Source organism: Drosophila virilis, chromosome X (assembly GCF_030788295.1).
Source record: "Drosophila virilis strain 15010-1051.87 chromosome X, Dvir_AGI_RSII-ME, whole genome shotgun sequence".
Lineage (NCBI taxonomy): Eukaryota > Metazoa > Arthropoda > Insecta > Diptera > Drosophilidae > Drosophila > Drosophila virilis.
The window spans coordinates 495,324-520,801 of NC_091543.1; the positions used below are offsets into that span (position 1 = coordinate 495,324).

The window sequence follows — 25,478 nt, forward strand, 5'->3', positions numbered from 1 at the left end:
AAAAATAAAAAAAAAACCTAAATAAATCGGAGAAATGCGTAAAACTTTAAAATCGAAAATTTAAAAATAAACCCTAAATATAAACATTTTTCATTAAACAAAATCAAAGCTAAAATTTTATATACTTAAATGTTTGTGTTGCTCTACGTTTTGTGTGTCTTCTAAGTGTTTAGAGTGTCGAAGGGGAAATATTTTAAGCTTAAATACGCACACATTTATCAAATACTGAAATATTTACAGAAAAGCTAGTTCAGTCCGGGCTCCCAATCATACATACCAGGGCTGCAAACCCAGCAGGAACCTAGTTTCAAACCCTAATATGTCATATTGAAATAAAATTCAATATGTTATTCATCTGTATTCTCTAAATTTGAATTCTAACCATAATTGTTAGCTTCCAAATATGATAAGATAAATGTAATAGCTGAAACCCAGGTTATTTTTAATTTGCGTTAGTTTCACAACCGGTTTGCAGCCCTGATGCACACGAATATATATAGACAAATGCAAACCAGTGTTGCCAAGAGCCGCGAGCACGAAACAGCTAAAAGTAGCTAAATTCGATTTTTGGCCACAAAACGGCAATAAACAGAGCCAATAAATAGCTAATGTGTTTAAAGTTCAGCTATTTTCTGCTGCTGACCTTTGAAAATAGCCGAAAACTCTGTCAAATAGGCAGCACTGGCTAGCATGTACGTGCTTCCTCTTGATTTCTGTATACTAGAATTGGATTGTTGAACAATATTATTAATTAATTACTAAATGTAATCGCTTTAAGCTTGTTGTGTTACAAAAATCAAAACAAAAACAAAACAAGCAAACAAACAAAAAAAAAACAATTAAAAAACCGAAAAGGAAAAAAAAGGAAAAGCAAACAATGTTAACAGTAATAAAAAGTAAACAAATTGCATTGATTTTTATTTGCAAAGAGTGATTTTTTGTAGTAAAAATATTTTATACACGATTAAGTACAGAGAGAGAGCGAGGCATAAAAACCAAAGAAAAAACAACAACAACAACAACAAACAACAAAACATAACAAAAAACAACAAAATAGCGAAATGTTAATTAATACGTATATATTTTTTAAGACAAATTGTTCACATTTAAGCAGACAGGCAATGAGAGAAAAGTAGGAAATGGAAAGTGGAAATTGGGAAAATGGAAAAAAAGCATGTTGACGACAAACAATTTAGTATTTAAACGAAAACTTTACGGACAAATTAAAACAAGTAAAACAAGTTAACATTACATTGTATAAGTAGTTAGTAATTTAACACTAAACCCAAAGGAAAAACTAAGCTAAGTCGTGAAAAAGAAAAACCAAAAAAAAAAATAACAAATGTTTTATGTATATGTATACAACATGTTGTTTTTTTTATTAATGTTATTAAGTTACGAGTACGTAAATGAGCGAAACACACACACACACACACACACATAAATAAATACATATAGCTAATGGACGCATTTTGTTGAATGTTTAAAAAAATATACAAAAGAAACCTTAAACGAACGAATTAAAAGAATGTATAAAGCAAACACAACACACACACACACAGAATTTTAACCATGCCAACTCATGGAACTAAATAAATTGAATATTTAAATAAATGTGTATGTCCATCGTACATCATACATCAAAGTTCGCTCTAAAAGTATGTACATATATTCCTTTTAAACTAATGCACGTGACAAACAACAAACATAATACGAATATTGCATAATAATAACAACAAACAAATAATAATTATAAAAAGAAAATGCATTGTTGTCTTGGCAAAAGCAACCAACAACGAAATGTATTTCAAAGTTGCCAAAAACCAAAAAAAAAAAAAAAAAAAAAAAAAGAAAAACAATTTTTTAAACCAAACAAGAACAACTAAATTCACATAAATTAAATAATATTGGCATATATGCATTGATGTGGTAGTTACATTGAGATTAAAAGGTGGAGAAACACGTACATTACGAAAAATTAACAAAACAAAACTTGCAATAAATGTGTATACAAAAACAGAAAAAAATCATGTGTTTTTTATATATACAACTCAGCATAATAATAATGGACAGAACTAGCTGCAACCTGTTTGGGCCCAATTTCAAATTCAAATTCAAAATACTGGGAAAATAAACGGCCGCTGCAGCTTAACAAGCAAGGTTTATGCAACGCATTTGTTATATCAAATAGCTTTCCGTCACGCATCTCTGCGACAGTGCTGTCAAACACGCCCTACACGCATTTTCCAACACCAGCTCTTTGTCAAGTGAATCGCACGCTGCCCGTCACTCGTCCATTTTGTCAACGCTCCCAGCGGCATCCAGAACGTGAGTGGAGTGAAAAAATTGTTTAACCGTCTTGATTAACATATAAAATAATAAATATAGTGTAAAACTGTTGAAAAAATTAAAGTTCTGCCACTATTGCAATAATATGCAAATAGTGTGTACTTTTTTGTCAATTTATCACTGTCTTTTTTTCTTTAGTTTGTGGCACGTGTACTTTTGAGAGTTAGGTTATGTTCGCGTGGTTAAAACATTAATTTATCCTTTCTCTTATGCTGTTGCGTTGCAATTTGTTACAGGTTTCGTAACTCTTTCACGTTAAAATGTCGGGAGGCTTAGATATTCTGTCCCTCAAAGAGGATGACATTACAAAAATGTTGGTCGCCACCACCCACCTGGGCTCGGAGAACGTCAACTTCCAGATGGAGCAGTACGTCTTCAAGCGTCGTGCCGATGGCGTCAACATCATCAACCTGGGCAAGACCTGGGAGAAGCTGGTGCTCGCTGCCCGCGCCATCGTGGCCATTGAGAACGCCTCCGATGTAAGTCGCAAAGCGAATTATACGCTTTTCATTAAAGCAAATACTCCGTTGATGTGTGGGCTCGCGTAGGTGCACATGATGATTCCTATCTAATCTTTCGGGTATGAAATGCAATGATTTCAACTTCACAACTGACACGCCGCCACGCGACACACACAACGCACGCACATTAAAAGAAAAGCAGGGATTTTGCGTTTGATCATAGCTGGTCACACTGCAGATTCGCTGTTAAATGCGCGCTCCAAATGTATTTGATTTAAATAGCTATTTGTATATATTTGTTTTGTATCATTTTAATGGCCGTCTCCTTTTGGCAGGTCTTCGTCATCTCGTCGCGTCCCATTGGCCAGCGCGCCGTGCTGAAGTTTGCCAAGTACACGGACACCACGCCGATTGCTGGCCGCTTCACACCCGGTGCGTTCACCAATCAGATCCAGCCCGCTTTCCGCGAGCCACGTCTACTGGTTGTCACCGATCCCAACACCGATCACCAGCCCATAATGGAGGCCTCGTATGTGAACATACCCGTGATTGCCTTTACCAATACGGACTCGCCGTTGCGCTACATCGATATTGCGATTCCTTGCAACAACAAGTCGCCGCATTCGATTGGTCTGATGTGGTGGCTTCTGGCACGTGAGGTGCTCCGCCTGCGCGGCACCATCTCGCGCACCACCGAATGGCCCGTGGTCGTCGATCTGTTCTTCTATCGCGATCCCGAGGAGGCTGAAAAGGAGGAGGCCGCCGCTGCCAAAGAGCTGCTGCCGCCACCCAAAATCGAGGAAGCCGTGGACCATCCCGTCGAGGAGACCACCAACTGGGCCGATGAGGTCGCTGCCGAGACTGTCGGCGGTGTTGAGGACTGGAACGAGGATACCGTCAAGACCTCCTGGGGCAGCGATGGCCAATTCTAAGATCATCAGACGCAGGCCGAAAGCTGCTTAAGCGACTGTACAGCATAAATAAATACCATCTTTTATGTTTCCCAAATCACGTGTTTTCCTACAAAACTCCTCTCCTTGTGTGCGAGCGAGAGCGAACATGCATTCGAGCAGTCCAGCAATATGTATATGCATCCATGCACAGTTTAAAAACGTGCTTCCGTTCGTGTACATGTCGCCTTAGCATTTTCCTCAACACAATTCTTTTTAATACATTATTCATTTGTATATTCGTGTATATTGCACAGCTCTTAAAGGTTTTAATAATTCCGTCACGATTTGTAAGAAACACAACCGAACTCAACTCATCCAATATTTATATTCTCAACATAGACATAGTCTGCCTGTCTGTATCGACATATCATATAATCTGCCCGAGTCATGCTCGGTCGAAATTTAAGAAATTGTGTAAAAAACATTTTTGTTTCCCCGAGTTGTATTAGCCAAACATGACTTTTACGAGTTCTAGAAAGCTGCCTCTTTATGGGTCAAATCTGATCAATTTATCCCCGTTTAAAATAATCAATTTTTCCCCTTTAAAATTTGATAATTGCTGAGACTTCTCAGTTACTGGTTCATAGCGCACCAAGTCGTGCACCCTCTTGAGTTCATTTTAATACATTTTTTCATAGAAGAGTGTTAAGATTCATAATTTATCTATCTACTAGCAATGAGTATAAACAATTGCATTTGAGTGGCGATTAATGCCAGATGACTCACAAATGAAATCTAAGGCATGACAAGGCAAGATAGATGACAGCCTCCTACATCCTGGCAGAACCGCCAACTAAATTGGAATTTTACTGGACAAGGGGCTTAGCTTTCGACTTAGAGATTGGGTAACAATGTCTGAGGCATTGCATCGCGGACAAATTGAAGACGGACTCAGACAAATTCAAAAATTTGGAGCTGACGGATACGTCATAAATTCAACCTCAGTAGGTCGAACATAGACAGCCAAGTAGGAGAACAGACATCTTAATGGGAGGTGTGTAGTCAGGAGGCTCCAGAGAATATCGTTTAAGGAGCCTCCTTCAGCTACGACAGATGAGATCTGTCTATCTCTGTTGTAATAAAAATGTCTGCTATTTTTGATTATATACAACAAACGTTTCAAAGAAAAGGAGCCCGATGCACAGCCGAATAAATATAACTTATCGCTTCGGATGGACTCTATCTGAAGCCTAGAGCTTGCCTTAAGAATATGGAATTTGTGATATAGATGCGAAAGCAAATATCGACAGCGCTTACAATATTAATAGATTTATTTTTTTGTTTTGCTTTATACAAATAGAAAACAATTAATAATTGCTTAGGCGTATAGATATTTATGAACCTCTCATGCTAGACGATCGGTTATACATAAAATGAACAATAAAAAAAAAAATTGGTGTTAATTCATATATTATATAAACATGATATTGTAGATTTGAATGTTTTCTCTCTATTGAACAGTACAACTGCAACCGTAACCCCGCGCTGAGTGAATGATTTGAATAAAATATCGTTAACATTTACAAAAAAAATAAAAAAAATAATAAAATAAAAAATAGATAGCTATGTTTATTGAACAATTCAACTCCATTTCGCATTAACTAATTGCACAATCGACGATTGCTCAATTTTCGTTTGTCGAGTGTGTTTTTCCGAAAGTAAATCCTAACCATGATTTAATTATAGAAATTCCAAACCCGGCGAGGAAACTCTCAACCGGCGACCATATACCCCCACACGTTCCCCTTTCCGTTCCACCAAAATGCAATGATTCATTACGGACCACACAGAACAGAGGAGGACAGCGATAACGTTAGGCAAAAATCAAAAAACATTTGGAGAACAAAAAATATATATATAAATATATGTATACTATTGTGTCATTGTAGAACTATTTAGGTTAGTTATTTAAATGGGTTTGGACGAGCTTTGAATTCCATCATTCTGCGTAATTCCTTTGTTTCCTCCAGCTCGCGTTGCTTGCGTTGTTCGTCTTGCTGCAAAATCGAGTGAAATGGGAAAATGGATCAGTTCTCGATCGCTCACTTTAGCAGGTGTTTTTTTTTTGTTTCACATAAATATTACAAAGACAGCATCCGACTAGGGAATACCCTGGGACCAGCCGGCCACCCTTCAATCATTCCAGATAGCTTCCATGAATTCCTGACTTAATTCAGTGCATATGATCCGATCTTTATGGGATATACCCAGATCCTAGCGCTGAGCTGCCCTTACAAGCATTCCAGATTTCTTCTACACATGATTGTTATATGTTCGACATATACGACCTTCCTTACATTTCCAGTCCTTCAATGTGACTTATAAATAAACGTGAATCTCTACCTTTAAATATTTTTTAATTGCATCTAGAGATCATGCGATTTTCTAGTAATTACAAAAGTTTTGCGTATATGAATATAGATATTCCAAATTTCAAGTCTTTAACTCCTGTAATTTCCTGTAAATCATAAATACTATGCGATAATTCCTGCTTCTGTCTTTTGTATTTAGCGGTCCAGGTTATGAAATGAATGAATGTGAATGTTTCCAATCTTTCAGGGTAGAAGATGAATGAATGTGAAAATGGTTCCAGTCATTAATTTAGTTAAAGCTTTCGCAAATGATGAATAAATTTGGATAAGAATTTTTCCATTCTGTTGTCAAACTTCGCTTATCCAGAAATAATCGTAATTGATCGGAACGCTCCTTCAGAAAAATAAGTGAGCAAAAAGATCTTCAGGACGCGCGGTTTACTTCTGGTTCTCCGTTCGCCCTCCTTGGGAGCAGCCTCCATTAATTATTTACTATTTTTTTTTGCGCTTTCTCAACTTTTGAAGCTGCCCGCATTCGGTCAATTAAAGAGTAGATGGGTTTGATCATTAAATACCTCAACTGAAGAAGGGCCCCAAATGGCAAACAGAAAAGAAGCGAACCGTACGACGGCAATTACAGTGAAAGCTCTGCAAACAGACCGCTTTGGCGGTCATCGAACAATTTTACGAACAGTTTTCGCAACATCCATTTGAATAAATCATTAACAGGGGCATATACGAGAACTTGATGCTCTATTTATTGTGTATTTCTGGACATCACTTTTGGGTGAACATCTGGTATTCCAACATGATCTTCTGGAGACCTTTTAATGTATATCGTAGCTAAATCTGCGACTTAATTTGACTTTATACTTGGGAATTGCCGCCTTTCACCCTTTCTTCCGCACACGTGCAATGAGTCATTCGAGTAGTTTGATGAATTTTGCTGAGTCATTCGCGTAGTTTGATGAATTATTCTGAGTCATACGAGTAGTTTGATGAATTATTCGGATTATGGTTTGATTAATTCTGATTATTTTGATAACTGCTAAGACACAAAACGAAAATCTAAATTACACTCTATTTAAATAACTATGAATACGAGTATCATTAATATTGTGTTCGTATCTACGCGAATTTAATAACAAGCAAGAGCGTGCTAGTCGGGAGTGCCAGGCTAGCAGACGCCCTGTGCACACCGACGAGTTGTGCTTCTTCTGCACTTTGCCAAGCAATAAATCTTAAGTATGGCATTCAAGAGTGTAGATACCAAGGGGCAATATATAATTTAATCTACATATACTGCTTATTTAAACTATATATTACGCTCAAAGATCATGTCGCCTAAACGATATATATTGAAAGGCAATTAAAAGACTTTTCTGATCAATAATTAGACAAACGGACATGGCCAGATCAACATAGTTCGCCCTACTAATCAAGAATATATATTCATTATGGGGCAGAGGAGCGGCTGGTTACAAACATTTGCATAAAAACATGATACCCTTTTACCCAGTTTTAAGGCGTTCCAGGGTATATGAAAAAAAAGAACATGGAACCGTTAGCAACATCTGAAGAGCATGTGATAGGCGGGAAGCGGACTTTATATCTGCGTATCTTTATTATGTATGTGCGTATGTATATGTGCACACACACACGCATATAGTTATTATTGTAGCTGGGTAAATCCGCTTGACATGCTTTATGCGCCAGTCAGGGCGAATAGCGAGAGAAATGAAGCGACTGCAATCGCGTTAGGCAACTAACCAATACGCTGTTTACAGTCTAATAGAAGCGGAAGCGAAATAAGTCTTCACTTATAGAAATATTACTTAAGCTCTATATTGCGATGCGTCAGCTGCCAATTGGATATACCCCTTCGTACGTCTGTGAAAAGAGTATCGCAGCAACAATCTAAAGAAGCAGAAGCAGCTTAAGCTGATAAGATTAGCATAAAGCACAAAATTAAAGTCATGTAAAGAGCCGCAAAAGACGTTACGTTCAGTGTTGCCAAATTGCCAAAGAAAAAAAGGAACTAAATTCAATTTTAAAAACAGCTAAATGGATATACCCCTTTTGTGCGTCTATGAATAGGGTACCGCGGCAACAATCTGGAGAAGCAGAAGCTGAAGCTGATAAGATTAGCATAAAACACTGAATGAAAAACATGTAGGGAGCCGCAAGACGTTGCTTTTTGTGTTGCCAACTTGACAAAAAAAAAAAAAAAGAAACTCAATGCGAAAATTCGCAACAGGATTCCTAGCAGATCTCCAAGAGACGCCAAAAATAGCTAAATCAGTTTAACTGTTTAACGGTTTTCGGCTGAACATAGCCGAATTGGCAGTTTTAGTCACCCAATCTTAGAGATGCCTGAAGTGAAGAAGGTTGAATCAGTTAAGATTGTAACTTTTGGCCAAATTGGCAGCACTGATCGTGTTATCGGGCAGGAAGTGCCGAGCCCAGTTCGAATATGTAACGTAAAATGGGGAAATATGTAGTTTTTTGTACCAGTAATCCAGTAATCCGCATCCCGTGTGCCAATAATTTGGACAGCGTCGGTTGTAATGCTACTCAGCAGTTATTTGGAGCGGTTGCTGCTGCTGCTGCTGTTGCGGGTGTCGTCGTTGCGCTGCCGATGGAATCATCCGGGGCGGACGACATGCTGTTGTCGCCGTAGAAGCGCGGCTCGTCGTGCGCCTCGGCTGCCGGCGAGGCAGTGTCCTCATCTGTGTCATCATCATTGGAGCTATCGGCGCCGCTGGCGTTCAGTTTGCCGGTGCTGCGCTCGGTGGCATCCGTATCTGGATCCGGTTCACCACTGGCTGGCGTATGCCGTAGACGCTCGTAGCAGGCATCGCAGACGCGCAGCGCCTTGCCGCTTTGCTGGGGCAACAGGAACTTCTTGGAGGAGCAGGCGGCACAGACAACGGCGCCGCAGTTGCGGCAATGATGACGCCGCTGAACGAACGTGAACTGCGTCTTTTTGCAGTGCATACAAATGCTGGCCTCCGCATCGGGCACCCAAACGGCGGCATGATTCTCCACCGGCTTCTTGCCGCTCTTGCGCAACAAATCCTCCACACACTTATTGATATGAGCCATCCATTCCTGTTTTTCGGTGCTGGTTGCCGCATAAACCACAAACGATTTCGTCGTGGTGCGTATATACCAGCCGTTCCTGTATTGTTGATTGTCCGGTATGGACTCTAGTGAGACCTCCTCCAACGGCATTATGTGCTGCTTGTTGTACTTCTTTTTGCCAATAACAATGTTGCCATAGACGAGTATATCGTTGAAGAGGAAGAACTGACGCGATTTCGGCCGTTTGCGGCACATCTTTGTCAGCACCCCCTCGCCGACCAGAACACGTCCGGGCACAGCCAGCGGCACGCCCGAGCTGCCAAAACAGCTCTCCACGGAGGCGATCCGACGTGTATTTAGCTCCGAGTTGACAAGACGATCAACCATTTTGTTTGTGGTTTGTGGTCGCGTTTGCGGTCTGCTTGCTACTTGCTGCGGCGAAAGTGGCGCCCCTTCGGGAGCTTTGTTTACAGTTTACAATTTGCTACACAAAGCTTCAATGTGCAAGCGAGCGAGCGACTGACCGACAGAGAGAAAGAGAGAGTGTGCGACTGTTGCTTCACAAACCGTGACGACAATGTTGTTGTTGTTGCTGCTCCCACTGCTCAGAGTGTATGTATGTATATATATATGTCTGCCTGTCTGACTGTAGTGTGCCTGTATGCCCGTGTGTGTGTGTGTGTGTATATATTTTGGGCGCAGCAGCTGCTGATAATCCTTTTGGTTTTACAATAATTTCGAGTTTTGTGCTCTGTTACATTTGTGCCGAAATTTGTTGTCTTTTAAATCAATTACGGTTAGTCACGCGTTGCGCCCTTTATGCAATATATATATGTATATGCACAATATAACTGTTTTCTACGCCGTCCGTTTACCGAAACGTCATGACTCACACCACACACAAACAACAAGTATGCATACATACATATATGTGTATGATATGTAGTACATGTGTGTGTGTGCGTGCGTATATATTATGTGTAGAATGGCTTTTGATATTTGTACTGCGCCAAATTTGTTCACTTTGCCAGCCTACTCTGCGTACTTAAAGTTTTGTGTAGGATTTTTACTTAACAAACTAACGATTTTATTAAAACTGAAACACGCTCAAGCCCAAACGTTAATTTTGCCCCAACTGCTGAATTGCAGCTGCTAACGCAAATATGAGTCTCTATATTGCTATGTTAGCGCAATGTATAGACGGCCCATGCAAGTTATCGTTATCGAATGCACACAATGATGTACCACAAACGCAACACTGGGCGCAATGTGACCAGAATTTTGACTTAATATTTTAAATAAGAACTTACATTATGATTTACCTGCTTCTTTTTCTCCTCCTGATGACACTGCACAACATGATTATATTCCCGACGTTCGCGCACGCGCTGATCGGCACGCAATTGAAATGGCTTTGCCTCGTGCATGGCTCTGCGCATCATTTCACCATTCTCTTGCTGCTGTTGACTCATTTTGGCTTCCTGCAGATTCTTCAATTAGCAAGCACTTAAACTGATATTTTACTTGCACATTTACCTGTTCCCTCCGCTTGCGTCGCTCCATGTCGGCATATGAGTGCTTAACTGTTTCCGGAGTTATAGGCACAGTAATTCTATGAATGACTATTGTGTTCGCCAAGCGTTTATGCAGGGCTTTGAAGTTTGGCATCGGTTTACTATGAAATTCGCGTGCTTTGCGCTCCTCCTCCTCGCGTTGTCGTAATGCCATTTCCCGCTTGGCCTGATACACTTCCTTGCATTCATATGCCCGGGGCGCTTTCACAGCGCCGGCAGCGGCGTGTCCATCGCCTGGCTTTTCAGCCTGTGGAGTCCAGCCGAGCCGAAGTTTAACTTTATAATCGAGCGGCTCGTTTTTCACGCTATTTGTGTCCTGTAGTTCCAGTTGGCACGGCGATTGGGACTGAACGGAGACCGGCGACGGCTCCGGCGGATTCAATTTTCGGGGCTGATAGCCGTCGTCATTGTCGTCCAACTCCACTTTACAGTGAAACTCCTCCATTCGCGGCAAAACTGGCGTCAAATTTAGCTGCAGTTGAAATTCAGATTCGAGCGGCGCATATTCCTGCTGTTCGCCTGCCATTTCCACACTTTGCAAACAAGCGCGTGGTTCCTGAATTTTGATATCATTAAACTGTAACTCCCGTTTAACCTCCTGTTTTATCTCATGTGCCGGTTCATTGTTCCAGTTCAAAGGACCCCTTATGTTCTCCTTGTTGGCAGTGGAAGCTGCTAAAATTGAAGTTTTCAAAATTAACTGTGAATCGAAGATCAGTCGCGGGAGCATACCATAAATAGTTTCCGAATGCTCCATTATGTAGGCATCAGCTCTTCCTACGTTCCAGTCAAGAGATGCCTTTAATTGACTAGTATTATTTAAATTATCCAGCTTGTGGCTTAAGTCTATCGCATCGCCAAGATTGTTTGGCGCCGGCGCTGAAAATGCAGCTGCTAAAATGGCGCAATTTTCTTTTGTGTTACAAGTTAACTGTAAATCGAGACGAGCAGGCTCAGGTTATGCGTACCAAAGAAATTTTCCGAATGATCTAGATTAAAATCGCCAACGTTTATTTCGTCCCAGTCGAAATCCGCTTTTTTGTTATCCGAATTATTTAAATAAGCCATATTGTTGCTAAACTCTTTAGCGTCGCCAAAATTTCAAACAACATGAAAACGAAGACACACTTTCACAATACAGGGTTGTTCAATTAATATCGATAGCTGCACGACGATTGTTATATCGATTATCCGATTCAAATATCAAAATAATTAAACAAATTCGTTTTAAAATTAATTGAAAATGTATTTTATTTATTTTTTGGTATTGTCTTTCCTTGGCAGATTCTTTTCTTTGCGTTTGAGCGTAAAATTTATACTTATTGGATTTTTTTTTAATATTGATGGCGATTCGAATCTTTTGAATATTTTCTTTTATTTTAACACTTAAGAATACAAAAATATATTGGTTTATAATATAATATATATATATATATACAATTGGTGTATATGTTTTGAATAATCTTATGTACTCGTATTAGTCCGAAGACAACATTATTTGTATATTCTCTACAACTGGGCTCAGTCTTCGCAATTAACAATCCGCCCAATATGGGCTTTGCTTGAAATCTATAATTTAGTTTGGTACAATATTGAGCTAAAACGAATCCGGTTGATTCATTTGGCCAAAAGGCTGATACCTCTAGAAACGCATGCCGCCGCCAAGTACCGTCAGTCGCTTGGACTTGACATTCGGATCGGTTTTATGCTGACGCTTACGCGGCGTCAAAGCGGGCGGCGGTTTGGCTGGGCTATCTTCGGGCAACATTCGCACCAGGGACTCCTCGGACTCCTCGCAGTCGGCGCTGGTGAAGAGTGTACGCCGTACGCTGCGTGTTGCCGGCAGTTCGCCCTCATCGTCCGTGTGGACATTTCGTGAGCTGCGCATTCGCGACTGACGCTGTACGCCCGATGAGGTCCGGATGCGTGCAGGATGTTGCAAAGATCTGGGCTTAAGCTTCTCGTAGATGACCAAGCTGATTTCTACTGCACATTCGTTTGTATAGGCGAGTGAACTACAGCGATAGCCCAGCATCAGCCTCACCTGGCACGATTCGCCCAGATCAATGCCACCATCATCGTGCTCATGAGCTGCCTCCAGCACGCCAGACGATTCGATATAATGCAACAGTTGCGGGCTTTGAGCGTGAGCACTGGAGCGTGGAGGTGTCACCAGCTGATTGGGGCACTGGATAGCATCCGGTTCGCCGTCCTCGTCGTCATCACTCTCTGGACGCATGTGCAGAGATGAGGGCATGGGCTTAGCCACCTTTCGGCGGCTGCGAAGCACATGAAAACTGCGCGCGTAGCGTTCCATGATTAGCGATTTCTGTGCCTCGCTGCAGTGGCTGGCAGCCCGAAAGCCCACATGCTTGTAGCGTCCGGTCAGCTGGGTGCGCACGTAACCAGTTACGGCACTGACGCCTTTAATGCTGCGTCCCAGCACGCTGAGAATGCAGTCGTCGGTCAGCTCCCTACGCACATCGTCGTCGTCCATGCACTGCACAAAACGGCGCATCACTTGGCTGGGCGACGCTACATCAGCTATAATTGGCGCGGTTAGAAACATTCTCGACGGTTTGATCATGGACTTACCTGGCGCATCGGTTGTTTGTTCTTCGTGCATATTGATTGTTTATATTGCTTACATACATAAAAATGCACAATAAATAAATGTTTGGTTGATGCGTTTTTTGACGTACAATGTTGCATGTGCTTGATGTGAGACGATATATCGATAAATATTTGACTCGCATCGATGTTTCTGTTCAAACACAAAAATATATATATAGAATCAGAAGTGTGCCCAGACGCAAGCAAAATAAACTGCTATGTATGTTACAAAATTTAATTTGAGTTATCAGACTATATTCAATTTTTATGAAACAAGAAAAATTCTATACGAATCACGAACAACATTAACAGCAATTTTGAATAAGTTTCGATATGGGCGCTAATAACAGCAAACCGCAAACTGTGCAAATGTCGAATACATCGCCATTTCAGATCAGCCGGGACGTCTTGGAGCGCGTGGAGAAGGCCACCAAAGCGGAGAAGGGCAACGTCTCCACTGTCTGTGAACATTGCAGTCGTACAACAACGACAGCAACAACAGCAACAACAGCGACAACAGCTGGAGTCCATACAGTGAGCGGGGCGGGCGATGCCGCCAGCAGTGAGAAACAGCCCCAAGTGCAACCCTATCAGCAACAACAACAACAACAACAGATGGCGATCGCTCAATCCTGGGCACGGCGCTCTACGGAAATTGAAGAGACGCAATTCACCAAGACACTGGACCGTGTGCACAATTTGTTCGGGCAGCCCATCAAATGGGCCAAGGCCAATGAGTGTTCGGCGGACATCGAGAATATGGAAAAACAATTGATATCCTGCTATCGTCAGTACGGCACCGAGCCGCTCAAGTGTGCCCAGCTGGCAAAACAGTATCATACTTTTGTATTCAATAAGCAAGTGGCCGCCGTCAAGAATGCCAAGTCTGATGGGCAGGGTGATGTGAAGGACGCCGATGAAAACTGATCTCCCTTTGGTAGACCTCAAGTTGACAGTAAAAATGACATTCTTGGAATATGCATTGCTTACATTTCATAAACGTTTTAATTATAACGGTCGCAAACTTACGGCCGAACACAAATCAGCACAGTTCGCTTTTAAATTTACAAATATACGGTCACACCGAATTTACCCACGTAGCATATTCGAATTGGAATAATCACTGCTAATTGCACACGATATTAAAGAAAGTCTGATATGCAACTAGCTATGAGCACGCCAATAAGAATATATAAGAAATAACGGCGAAAATACCCATTCTGCAACTGGGTGCGTTGCAGGGTATTAGAAAGCTCGCACAGCTTTTTCATCAGCACGCAGACGCCGCCAAACAGCTGACACAAACAATTTAGTTTAGTTTAGTTTAATACAATCAGCGGCAAGTACGTCGACTGTGACGCTCTTTGGCGTCCTTCATTTATGCACATAGCACAAAAACCAGCATAACAATAAGTTTTAGTTGCGTTTCTAGCTAATCGCTCGAATACACACATACATAGATACATATGTGCAATCATATATGTATGTACATATGCGTTTGTGCTTACATATGTAAGTATGCGAATTAAAATGCGACGACGCGACAGCCATGGCTAATATACATACATATTTACGTAGAAATGGAACGAAACAAATCTCCTCTAGTTGTTGTTGTTGTTAGTGGGATGACAAGCTTGTTTTCCAAGAATTTATTGCAGGTTGTAAAACCCACAAGGCACATAGAAACATTCCCATGTGGGCTTACACAGATCTATGCTGACACACAATTACATAAACATGCGCGTGTGCGTGTGCGTGCTCAACGTTTCCCCATGCAAAAGATAATTGTTATGACACGGTCACATTTTGGCTACCCCTCTCCCACCCCCCCACACGCTACAGGGAAATTTGCTGTCCACAAATAAAGCCGCACGTGCACAAGTGCGTACATACTATTTGTGTGCCATATGAATAATACTTTTACTAATTATATACATATATTAATTTATCAGTGTTGCCAAGTGATTCTTTAAATAACTCGCTTTCAATGTTAAACTAGGTAAAAATAGCTTGCTAGCAGTTTGATATGCAAAAAAAAGTAGCTAAATCAGCTATAAATTGCAAGTATTTACGGCTGACGAGCACAAAAAATGGCCAAGTCTAGCCAGAAAATTGCTGAATGGGTAACACTGATGTTTATTGCGCTTGCACTTTTTGAGTATTCCCATTAGAAAATTGGCGCGCATTTTTGGGGGCTAACTTTTTGGCAAGTTTACGACCAAAATTTATAATATTTACAGCTTTCATAAGCCAGCACCCTTGACAACGCACCGCACCCCCCCTCCCCCCTTCTCTTCTCTACTTAAATTGCAGCAATTGAGCGACACGGAAACGGAAAAGCTTTGCACGATCGCAAATTTTCAATGCAACGAGATGAGGTGAGATTTCTTTATTTTTTTTTTTTTTGGCAATTCAAATGCTCGAAACACTTTCAGTATTTGTGCAACCATTGTGACATTTAGATACATTTAACCCAGCCTATTCAGTTGATTCAAAACCCAAGAAAAGGCCAGTAAAAGTGAGAAAGTGCAACAAAAGGAAGGAGAAAAAAAAGCAAGTACCATTTTTTACCAGATCTCGCTGAACTTGAGCCCATGCAGCAAGAGAAATGTATAAGTTACATTTAAAAGAGTACACACAGAATGACATTGACCCAGACCAGTGTTGGCAAGTGCTGCTTTAAAAAGTAGCTGAATCCAATGTTGAAAATAACTTTTAATAGCTGAATTAGCTTGCTGAGCACAATTTTGCTATAAAGTTGGCCGAAAAAGGCCAAATCAGTTCAAGGCCTTTGAAAAAAAAAAAAACAAAAAACAAATTGAGCTAAAAAATAGCTGAGTTGCCTGGATTCGAGGGGCATTTGTATGGGGACTTTACACATTTGGGTGCCAGAAGGAGGCGGCTTCTAGGGGAATTTACGGATATATGTTGTTGTCGTCGTCGTCTTAGTTTCTCTTGCCCTGCCAAATGACTTATTATTATTCGCCTTAGTGGCCGTTTCGTATTTAGTTATTGTTTAAGTTAAGGACTGCGCCTCAAATGGTGTCCAAAGTGTTTAAGCTGGCCCAAACGAGGCTCAGCAGCTGGCAGCGCGGGCTCGTTGCCTACTTCCAGCTGCATCCCATGACCAAGGGTGTGGTGACATATTCATTAATGTGGCCCACGGGCAGCCTAATACAGCAGACGCTCGAGGGACGCAATTTGAGTAAGTTTCGGCAATGACAATCGAACATCAAAAAAGGAAACACAAATCTTGCCCACATTTCCAACAGAGACCTATGACTGGGCGCGTGCCCTGCGCTTTAGCCTGTTCGGGGGGCTCTATGTGGCGCCCACGCTCTACGGCTGGGTGCGCCTGACCAGCGCCATGTGGCCGCAAACAAATCTGCGCATCGGCATTGTCAAGGTGAGTAGAGGGACAGAGGAAGAGGCTAGGTCATCAATTGATATATGCTTTCCAGGCGATAACCGAGCAAATCAGCTACGGCCCGTTCGCCTGTGTCAGCTTCTTTATGGGCATGAGCCTGCTGGAGCTGAAGACATTTCCTCAGGCCGTCGACGAGGCCAAGCAGAAGGTGCTGCCCACATACAAGGTTTGTCCGCACAACCCGCCAGACTCTGCTTTTCTAAATGGGAATTTTATTGCGCCGGTTCACAGGTTGGCCTCTGCGTCTGGCCCGTGCTGCAGACGATCAACTTTTCCGTGGTGCCCGAGCACAATCGCGTCGTCTTTGTAAGCATCTGCAGCCTGATGTGGACAATATTTCTGGCGTATATGAAGACGCGCGAACTGCAGCAGCAGCAGCAGATGGAAAATGCCAGACCTGACGCATAAAACTTTTATCTTTTATATATAAGGGAGAGGTTGTCGGTTAAAATCGATCCCAATTTTATATTCAATTGATTTGCAGCATTATTCATTTGACGCCCGGCAATGCCGACCAATTTCTGCTAGTTGTAAATAATTGTGTATGTGTTAATTTAGTAACAAATTGTAGGAAAATAAAAGGCATTTAAGTACAAAACCTTTATGTCTGCAAGGGGGGCGGTGGCACCCGCGCCACAATCAGCTGTCCGATCCACAGTTGGGAGGCAAGCGGATCGTCGGTTGGTTCCGCGCCCACCGTCTGCAAAATCCAGTCCACATAGGCGGACACTTCGGTAAAGACGCCCGGATAGGGCGGTCGCGCGCAGGGCTTTATGCTCCACGAGACTATGCCAATTTGGGTGTCCATGCCGGCGAGCAGCGGGCCACCTGAGTCCCCGCTGCACTGGCCACGGCCGCCCTCGGGTACACCGGCGCATAACTGACTGCTGTGCAGCTGCGTCTGATGGCGGCGACTGCACTCCTCATCGCTGAACACCTGCAGCTGCACCTTCTGCAATTGCTGCTGCACCACGCCGCCAGTCTGTGGAAAGTTTGAGTAAATCAAATGGATTTGGTGCATATAAAAAAAAGAGCCCTGCATCGGGTAATTCACGTGTTTTCAACTCGGATACTCAAACGATGCTGGGCTCTAAATACGAACCGCATTCAGGCCCCAGCCTGCGAGCACAGCGCTGCTATTGGCCCGTGTCTGCTGTTGGGGATCCGGCAAGCGGACGGGCTGCACGCTGCCGTTGAAAACGACAGACTGCCTCAGCCGGAGCAGCGCAATGTCGTGTATGTACTTGTCCTGCGGCTCATAGCCGGGATGCACATGTATTGCCGCCACCGAGGCCAGTTGGCTAGCATTGCGCTCGATCGTGTTGCTGCCATATTGCACATTCAGCTGCTCCGGCGTTGCGCTACGCACACAATGCGCCGCGGTCAGAACCCAGCCGGCGTTCAACAATGTGGCTCCGCACGAATGGTGGCCCGTCTTGGCGCGGCGCAGCGATACCTGTAAAGGCAGAGATTCGTTTAATTATTTGCTGTATTTCTTGATTAAGACTACATACTGATTCGGTTCGATCGATTCTTGATATAAAAAGAAAGCAAACGGTTGTAACAAGCCGGTTCGAGTCCTAAATTTATTTGAATACTAAGAGTGAAACCTTAAACCACATCATCCCAAAGGGGAGCTGATCCTAGCCATATAATTATGAGAAAATGGATTGATTTAAGATCAAAAACTTTTCTTTATCATAAACTTAATTTCGCCTCCCATTTTAGGAGTTGGGTGAATAATGCCAGGCAACGTTCGTGGTTTCACCAAGTGGTGCTCCTAAGGATTTAACGATCTATACACAAATTGATCCTTACAAAATGATCTTTTTTTATAGCTCCTATACGTCCTTTTCTTCTTTCTGCTCGATCCGACATTCAATTCAAGACAGATTGGGTAGACTAGGTTCTCCTGTGCTTCAGCTTGCCTCCTGCCCTAGCAGTATCGTGATGATAAAGCTTCCCTCGTGATATTATGCCTGGTCAGCTTAATCTCTGAAATATTGTCTAACTAACGTTCGGCATTCTGTTTCGAATCCTCCCTTCCCCGGGTTTGATCTTTGCTTAGCTAGAATCTTTTCTGAGTATGTAGACTCAGTTTACAGTCTTAGTCCATATCGTGCTAGCTTGCCTTCGCTTACCGCGTAGGGAAACTCGCCCTTTGCCGCCGCCGTGCCGTTCACTATTTTGCCATCCTGTTGATCCTGATTCTCCGCCTGATCTCCTGACGTGCTGCTGGCCAGCAGGCACACGACAATTAGTCCGGACAAATGCATGTCGTTTGGCTTGTGGCAACGCGGCAGCAGTTGCATTTATTTGGGCTGCACACAGCGGGTGTTGTGATAGGGCGCGACCCGTATTGTCAAAAGTTGGCCATGTGTTGTTCTAGAGCTGAGGACGGAATTAATTAACATGAATTACATATGTTTAGACACCCAGCGATATGGGCAAAAGAGGATTAAATGGTTTACGTTTACATACGTACTTACCCATAAAAATATAGTTTCTTTAGCACGACGACTAGCTGGGTCGATGTCATGTCAGTCCGTCCATCTGTTCGCCGATCTCATCCACAACAAGAGCTAGACGACAGCTTGGTGCTGCGTTCAGGGTATCTACTAATCGGGCACGCCCGCCATTTTGCTTCTTTTGTGTGCAATTTTTAACCAGACATTATGTGTGTGCAGCGAAATGGCCTCCTCACTGCTGTGGCAACAACTGAAGACGTTCGTCACCAGGTATCCCATCACGCGTGGCATGATCTCGTATAGCCTAATATGGCCCACGGGCAGCCTGATACAGCAAACATTTGAGAACAAGAGTTGGGGTGAGCAAAGGCTGTCTTGTTACTGACTACCTGACTGCTAACAGCTAGATTGCAGGCAACTATGACTGGTGGCGCGTCCTGCGCTTCAGCATGTACGGTGGACTCTTTGTGGCGCCCACGCTTTACGGTTGGGTTAAGGTATGTTTCATTTAGAGACTCGTGCTGGCCAACGTTATCCGTTTGCACACCTTGGACAGGTTTCCAGCGCCATGTGGCCACATACATCACTGCGCCATGGTGTTGTTAAGGCCGCCGTAGAGACCATTTCGTATACGCCTGCAGCGATGACCTGCTTCTATTTCATTATGAGCCTGCTCGAGTCCAAGACAATACGGGAAGCCGTCGCCGAGGTCGGCAAGAAGTTCATTCCCACCTACAAGGTACGCACAGATAAATCAATAGAACCGTAAATTCATATATATGTATTACTTAATAGGTGGCGCTGGCCGTTTGGCCCCTGGTGGCCACCATCAACTTCTCGCTGATTCCGGAACGCAATCGTGTGCCTTTTATCAGTGTGTGCAGCCTGTGCTGGACATGCTTTCTGGCTTATATGAAGCACTTGGAGCATCATGAGGTGGATCAAGTTCTTTAATTATGTTGTTGTCGTATGTATTGTTAATATTAGTTTTAATAGAACAAGTAAAAGCCAAAAATGCGCTAAACTAAATTTAAGTGTGACCAGATTTTTTCTTGTAAACAATAAGCAGCCACACTCGACTAGAGACCCAAATATCGATAGGTAAGACAACTATCATTAGTTGGTAAATGCATATATATCGATATAAAAACCAGTGCAACGTAACTATCGCATTAACATTTGTCGATATTTTTGCCATCCCCAGCCCCACCTTGCTGTTGGGTGTGTGCGTTCTTCTAATTTGTGTTTCAGTTGTTTATGCAAATTAAGTGTTTATTTGCTGTTTTTTTTTTTTTAAATTAAAAATTAAGTGCCTTCGTCCACAATGCGTAATTTGGGCAAACAGCAGTCGCAGGACACTACCGACACGGGTGTGGAAAAGGGCGACTACCCTCGTGCGACAAGTGAGTGACGCAGCCAATGTTGTTTACCGTAAATAAATATCGCATGTGTGTTTGTGTGTGTGTGTGTGTGCCTGTATGCTTGCAGATGGAGTTGTATTTGGGGCAATTGTGACTTTTGCCAGCTTCTTTGTGCTGATGATGTCCTTTTGCTCGCCGTACTGGATCGAGTCGTACGAGGAGACACGCAGCAGCTTCAAGAATATGGGCCTGTGGCAATACTGCTTCAAGAATTTCGTCTACCCGAATTATCAGTTCCCCAAGCAATTCACGGGGTGTCACTTGATCTTTTCCCATGTGAGTACATTCATATTGAAGGCCTGCATCGGTTAATTTATATATATATATATATAATAACTAACTGTTGCTCTAGGATTATTATGTTATACGTGAATATCTGCTACCCGGCTGGCTGATGGCCGTCCAGGGCTTCGTGACGATGTCCTTCATCATTGTCTTTGCCGTGCTCACCCTGCTGGCGCTCACCATCATCCGGCTGCCTCTGAAGCCTGTGCTGCAGTACGAGTGGCTGCTGGTCCGCCTCTCGTACATCGGCACCGCCGTCTCATGTACGTACTCGAGCATTAAATATAAATACTTTTATAGACAAGACCCATGTTGCAGCTCTGTTCATGTTCTTGGCCGTGTGCATATTTGGTGGCTGCGCCTATCGTCGCGACTGGCTCATGTATCCGAAATTCAATGTGCTTGGCTGGTCGTATGCCCTCGCAGTGGTCACCTTTATGCTGCTCGGTCTAGCTGCCCTCATACTACAGCGCGAAGCACGCCAGGCATACGAGGCGCGTGGCGAGCAAAAGAACCTGGTCATGCAGATGGAAATGCAGGAGCCGGGCTACCAGCCGCCGCGTCATCATCACAGTCAATCGCGCAGCCTGCAGGGCTATATATAGTGCATATATATATATATATGCACTGCAAGCGTCCAACAAATCAACTTCTTTTGATTCCATTTTATATCAGACAATATCTCTTTATGCCGTCCTCCTTTTTTTTATATATATATTTACTCTAGTAATATTTCTATGCGAAACGAAATCTCTTTTTAAATAAGTGCCTTGGAATTTGTAGTGCAAATTTTTTCATACTTTTACATATCTATATCTGTATTTGTATCTTAATCGGTTTAATGCATCAGAACGGCCGTCCAAAAAGACACAAACCGAATGTTAACGCAAATATTTGGCAACTCGAATATATCTATATATATCTGTACAATTGAGCCTGGATTATCCCGGTTAAAAGAGGACACATATAAACGTTCAAAAATGTTATTTCATTTTCATAAACATACATATCTTATTCCATGAAATATATTTGTTTAAGTTAGTTGATTTTGAGTCCCTTTGGGGGATATAAAATTCTGCGGATTATCCAGGCTTCAACTGTCTATAATACATCAGTCCATAAACTTATACATATATTTATACACATAATGCTAAATGTTCTCCCCAAAACATATTATAAGACAATTTTTACAAATACAGCCCAAAAACTATTCCAATTGATAGCTTTATGATATCTCTTTTTTCTTCTCGATGTCTACAAATGTGTCATATAATGTTTTTTTTTTTTTTTTTTTTTTGAGTCTTATCTGGCCACGGACGGGGCTGATAGTAGTCGCCGCTGATTGTCAATTGGAACCGTGTCGATTCTCATATGGTATTTTAGTTAGAAATGCGCGCTGACTAAATTCGGTCGTGAAAATTCGACGATAAAACCAACAACAACAACAAAAATATTGTTAACTGATTTTTATTGTTTTTTTTTTTTTTTGTTGTTTGTTTTTTGATCTATAATAATGCACGGCGTGTATTATCTGTGCATATGGCTATTTATGTGTAAGATAAACAATTCCAAGAACTTTAGCTAAATGCAACCCCCACACGAACACACATGTGCGCATGTATGTATGTGTGCGCGTTAGCATAAGGTGTAATAATTAAGAGGATGGGTCCATCAGCTGAACACACCCCAAGTATCTCGCTCTCCCTCTCACGCTCTCCCTCTCTTGTCTTGTTGCCGTCCTTTGTAGAGTATATTGAATTTTGTCATGAAATGTGTGAAGGATTAGGTTAGAGTAAAGGAGAAGGAAGTATGAAAAGTGTCTAAATGTAATAAGAAGGTATAAAATAAAATATAAAAAAAAATAGAGATAAAAGAGAAAGAGAGAGAGAGAGAGTAAGGTAGTGGGCATAGACCTGTCTTTTAAGCTAAGATAGTTATATTCCTTAGATCGTATAATTATATAGCTGACATAGTAAATATCGGTCAAATGTTTAGTGCTATAAAATGTAAAATGTTTTAGTGTTTAGAAGGAGAGAGTAAGGGAGAGGGCGGTATGAAGGAGAGTAAGGGAGAGGGAAGTAAGAGAGGGAGTAATGGAGAGGGAACTATCGTATTTATCAGATCGGAGCACTATATAGCTATCGACAGATATCTATTAAAAGCTTTTAAAGTTACTCCAGCCAAACCCAACCCTTGCGAGCTTTATCATCTATTACACATCGAGTAAAGATGCGTATCATACTGGAAGCAAGGGTATTCAAGCTTCGGCATTCCGTAGATAAGTTTCATATTCTTGTTAATCATCGCGGCTGTGTATTGTTGCGGCTGCAACAGGGCGGAAATTGACGTAAAATACAAGCATAAAAGATACGGCGGCAAGGCCAAAGCGCGAAGAGTAGAGAGCATAGTTAAATGGGTGGGGTGGCGGGGGCGGGGTTCGATGTAGGCAGTTGGTTACAAGAAACAACTCCCGCTGAACTTTAACAAAATTCCCATAATCTGGAGAGCAAGTATTTTCATAAGGCGGTTGCTTTGTGGCGGAAGGGGGAATGGGATGCAAGGTAAGAAGCATAGATGTGACAGCTCGAGGGGTTGGTTACAGGGAGGAAGGCAAACTCCAACAAAATAATCGTAGTCCAGAGTAACTTAGGAAGGTCCTTTCGTTAGGAGCTTACTTGGTCGGTGAAGAAAGAGGGGTTGTGCATGCAGAGGGGTATGGGGCAGCTTGTTACAAGAATCGACTCCTTGCAACCTTCAGCAAAATTTCCATAATCCGTAGTACCTTAGGCAAGTTCTTTCGTTGGGGTCTTCCATTGATGGGAAAAGGGGTTGGGGACAAAGTGAAGAAAATGGTTGGAGCAAGTGAACTCTCCGTGAACTCCAACAAAATACAATGGATTGTCTCGAAGGAGTCCTTTCGTTAAGTTCCAACAATATGTAAAAAATTTGAATTAGCTTGAAAAAGTCCTGCGGTTCGGGGCTTCCATTGATGGGAAAAGGGGTTGGAAGCGACTCCCCGGGGAGCTCTCAGAAAATAACCATAATCCGTAGTACCTTAGGCATTACCTTCCGTTAGGATCTTCCATTGATGGGAAAAGGAGTTGGAGACAAGGTGAAGAAAATGGTTGGAGTAAGTGGAGAGTGTGAGGAAACGACTCTCCGTGAACTCCAACTAGTCCATAATTTGGATTACCTTGAGAAAGTCCTTCCGTTAGGGTCTGCCCTTGATGGGAAAAGGGTTTGAGCACAATTTAGAAGGGAAAGATGGGAGATTTGCCTGGACAGCTACAAAATGGATTACTCTTTAACAGTGGCAGCGACACCAGGAGCACGAAGCCAGCTGCCCGAGTCGCGGATCATCAATGGCACGGTTGCCAGCGTGGCCGAGACAAAGCACCTGGTCTCCATACGTCTGCGCTCGAACGACAAGAACTTCGGTAGCGGACACATCTGCGGTGGCTCGCTAATTGGCCCCAACAAGGTGCTGACCGCCGCCCATTGCCTGTACAAGTGAGTCACGCTCGGATGGGGCAGCCGCTAAAAAGGCAACCTTCATGCCGTTCTTCGTGTTGCAGCACCTCGAAGAAGCGCTACCGCAAGGCCAAGGAGTTCGTCGTCGTTATGGGCACGCTCAATCGCTACGAGCGCAACAACAACACGATTGTCTCCTATGTTAGTTCGATTGCCTACATGAACACCTTCAGCACGGACAGCATGCGCGACGATGTCGGCGTCATGTTTCTGACCAACGGTCTGGCCGTCAACGGCAGCCATCCTACCATCGCGCCCATCCAGCTGGCCAGCGAAGTGACGCCCGCGGGCGTTACATGCCAGGTGTCCGGCTGGGGACGCACGGAGCAGGTGAGTCTCCTTCGGCTAATTGCTGCTCCGTATATCAACTCACAAGTCTCTCGGCAGAGCTCGCTGTCGAACGTGCTGCTGACGGCCAATGTGAGCACCATACGACACAAGACCTGTTCCAGAATTTATGGCGGCGGCCTGCTGCCCGGCATGCTGTGCGCCGGACGTCTGCGTGGCGGCACCGACTCGTGCCAGGGCGACTCCGGCGGACCGCTGGTGTACGAGGACCGGCTCATTGGCGTCGTCTCGTGGGGTTATGGCTGTGCGGAGCCGGGTCTGCCCGGCGTCTATGCGGACGTCCAGTACTACCAGCAATGGATCGAGGAGCGCAACGGAAGCTTCAGTCTGTCGGCAGTCCCACAGATCTGGCTGTGGCTAGGCAGCGCCTGCTACTGGCTGTGGTCGAGAGACTAGACACTGGAAGTTAATAAATTAATGTAGCTAGTAAGCCGTTGGCTTCATATTTTTTTTGGGTGTGTTAGCTTAATGTGGGGCTTGCTTGGAGAGCTCTGATGGATCCCAAGGAAACATCATTCCAATCTTCCATTACATCTTCCGAGAAAACGGTATATTGTTTTAAATGAGCTTTTAAAATTAACCCCTCCAATCGCCCCATCTTCCTTATGATGGAGGTCGTGATGAGAACCTAGGGCTCCTTTTTTTGGAATAA

General features: G+C 43.0%; 9 protein-coding genes across 22 annotated transcripts in view; 6 read left to right on the forward strand and 3 right to left on the reverse strand.

The window, feature by feature from the left end:
• The window catches only part of mei-38 (meiotic 38), a 48,426-nt gene extending 36,543 nt beyond the window's left edge, over window positions 1–11,883 (reverse strand). Inside the window, exons 1-5 of one of the 11 annotated variants that reach the window (XM_070206618.1) lie at window positions 11,702–11,883; window positions 11,466–11,645; window positions 10,696–11,405; window positions 10,470–10,640; window positions 3,431–5,760 (exon numbers count right to left, since the gene is read on the reverse strand). In XM_070206618.1, coding sequence (XP_070062719.1) covers window positions 5,668–5,760; window positions 10,470–10,640; window positions 10,696–11,405; window positions 11,466–11,645; window positions 11,702–11,801 — 1,254 coding nt within the window. In that variant the 5' untranslated portion in view covers window positions 11,802–11,883 and the 3' untranslated portion in view covers window positions 3,431–5,667. Of the gene's footprint in view, window positions 1–3,430; window positions 5,761–6,811; window positions 7,124–8,586; window positions 10,328–10,469; window positions 10,641–10,695; window positions 11,409–11,465; window positions 11,646–11,701 lie in introns of those variants that run through there. The other 10 variants (XM_070206622.1, XM_070206621.1, XM_070206617.1 and 7 more) reach the window with 10 other exon arrangements.
• Window positions 2,226–3,818, forward strand: sta (stubarista 40S ribosomal protein SA). Its single transcript, XM_002058297.4, has 3 exons — window positions 2,226–2,328; window positions 2,586–2,828; window positions 3,146–3,818. Exons 2-3 carry the CDS (start codon window positions 2,610–2,612, stop codon window positions 3,740–3,742), a joined length of 816 nt encoding a protein of 271 aa, XP_002058333.1. The 5' UTR covers window positions 2,226–2,328; window positions 2,586–2,609; the 3' UTR covers window positions 3,743–3,818.
• A 232-nt stretch (window positions 11,884–12,115) lies between the features above and the next one.
• rux (roughex) lies at window positions 12,116–13,485 on the reverse strand. The gene is made up of 2 exons (XM_002058294.4): window positions 13,329–13,485; window positions 12,116–13,277 (listed from the first exon to the last, which is right to left on the reverse strand). The coding sequence occupies exons 1-2, from the start codon at window positions 13,357–13,359 to the stop codon at window positions 12,376–12,378; spliced, it is 933 nt and encodes a 310-aa protein (XP_002058330.1). The 5' UTR covers window positions 13,360–13,485; the 3' UTR covers window positions 12,116–12,375.
• Window positions 13,409–19,394, reverse strand: LOC6634728 (trypsin-1). 2 transcript variants are annotated; one of them, XM_032433331.2, is made up of 5 exons: window positions 19,263–19,394; window positions 18,915–19,164; window positions 17,876–18,229; window positions 17,373–17,755; window positions 13,409–13,497 (listed from the first exon to the last, which is right to left on the reverse strand). In XM_032433331.2, exons 2-4 carry the CDS (start codon window positions 19,083–19,085, stop codon window positions 17,375–17,377), a joined length of 906 nt encoding a protein of 301 aa, XP_032289222.1. In that variant the 5' UTR covers window positions 19,086–19,164; window positions 19,263–19,394; the 3' UTR covers window positions 13,409–13,497; window positions 17,373–17,374. The 2 variants fall into 2 exon arrangements, with proteins under 2 accessions (XP_032289222.1, XP_002058327.2); XM_002058291.4 differs by lacking the exon at window positions 13,409–13,497 and having other exon boundaries at window positions 16,434–17,755.
• LOC6634730 (uncharacterized) lies at window positions 13,547–14,392 on the forward strand. The gene has a single exon (XM_002058293.4). The coding sequence runs from the start codon at window positions 13,680–13,682 to the stop codon at window positions 14,271–14,273; it is 594 nt and encodes a 197-aa protein (XP_002058329.1). The 5' UTR covers window positions 13,547–13,679; the 3' UTR covers window positions 14,274–14,392.
• On the forward strand, window positions 14,716–17,351 carry LOC6634729 (mpv17-like protein). 3 transcript variants are annotated; one of them, XM_015169510.3, is made up of 5 exons: window positions 14,716–14,858; window positions 16,338–16,551; window positions 16,619–16,752; window positions 16,808–16,939; window positions 17,005–17,350. In XM_015169510.3, exons 2-5 carry the CDS (start codon window positions 16,386–16,388, stop codon window positions 17,179–17,181), a joined length of 609 nt encoding a protein of 202 aa, XP_015024996.1. In that variant the 5' UTR covers window positions 14,716–14,858; window positions 16,338–16,385; the 3' UTR covers window positions 17,182–17,350. The 3 variants fall into 3 exon arrangements, with proteins under 3 accessions (XP_015024996.1, XP_070066349.1, XP_002058328.1); XM_070210248.1 differs by having other exon boundaries at window positions 14,725–14,858; window positions 16,356–16,551; window positions 17,005–17,351; XM_002058292.4 differs by lacking the exon at window positions 14,716–14,858 and having other exon boundaries at window positions 15,957–16,551; window positions 17,005–17,351.
• Window positions 15,821–20,195, forward strand: LOC6634727 (uncharacterized). The gene is made up of 5 exons (XM_015169511.3): window positions 15,821–15,899; window positions 19,461–19,600; window positions 19,656–19,738; window positions 19,798–19,980; window positions 20,037–20,195. Exons 2-5 carry the CDS (start codon window positions 19,465–19,467, stop codon window positions 20,193–20,195), a joined length of 561 nt encoding a protein of 186 aa, XP_015024997.1. The 5' UTR covers window positions 15,821–15,899; window positions 19,461–19,464.
• A 239-nt stretch (window positions 20,196–20,434) lies between these two features.
• On the forward strand, window positions 20,435–22,163 carry pck (Claudin superfamily protein pickel). Its single transcript, XM_002058289.4, has 4 exons — window positions 20,435–20,644; window positions 20,730–20,938; window positions 21,015–21,210; window positions 21,266–22,163. The coding sequence occupies exons 1-4, from the start codon at window positions 20,566–20,568 to the stop codon at window positions 21,550–21,552; spliced, it is 771 nt and encodes a 256-aa protein (XP_002058325.1). The 5' UTR covers window positions 20,435–20,565; the 3' UTR covers window positions 21,553–22,163.
• A 202-nt stretch (window positions 22,164–22,365) lies between these two features.
• Window positions 22,366–25,256, forward strand: LOC6634725 (trypsin eta). Its single transcript, XM_002058288.4, has 4 exons — window positions 22,366–22,500; window positions 24,259–24,457; window positions 24,523–24,808; window positions 24,866–25,256. Exons 1-4 carry the CDS (start codon window positions 22,461–22,463, stop codon window positions 25,220–25,222), a joined length of 882 nt encoding a protein of 293 aa, XP_002058324.2. The 5' UTR covers window positions 22,366–22,460; the 3' UTR covers window positions 25,223–25,256.
• Window positions 25,257–25,478: the final 222 nt, after the last annotated feature.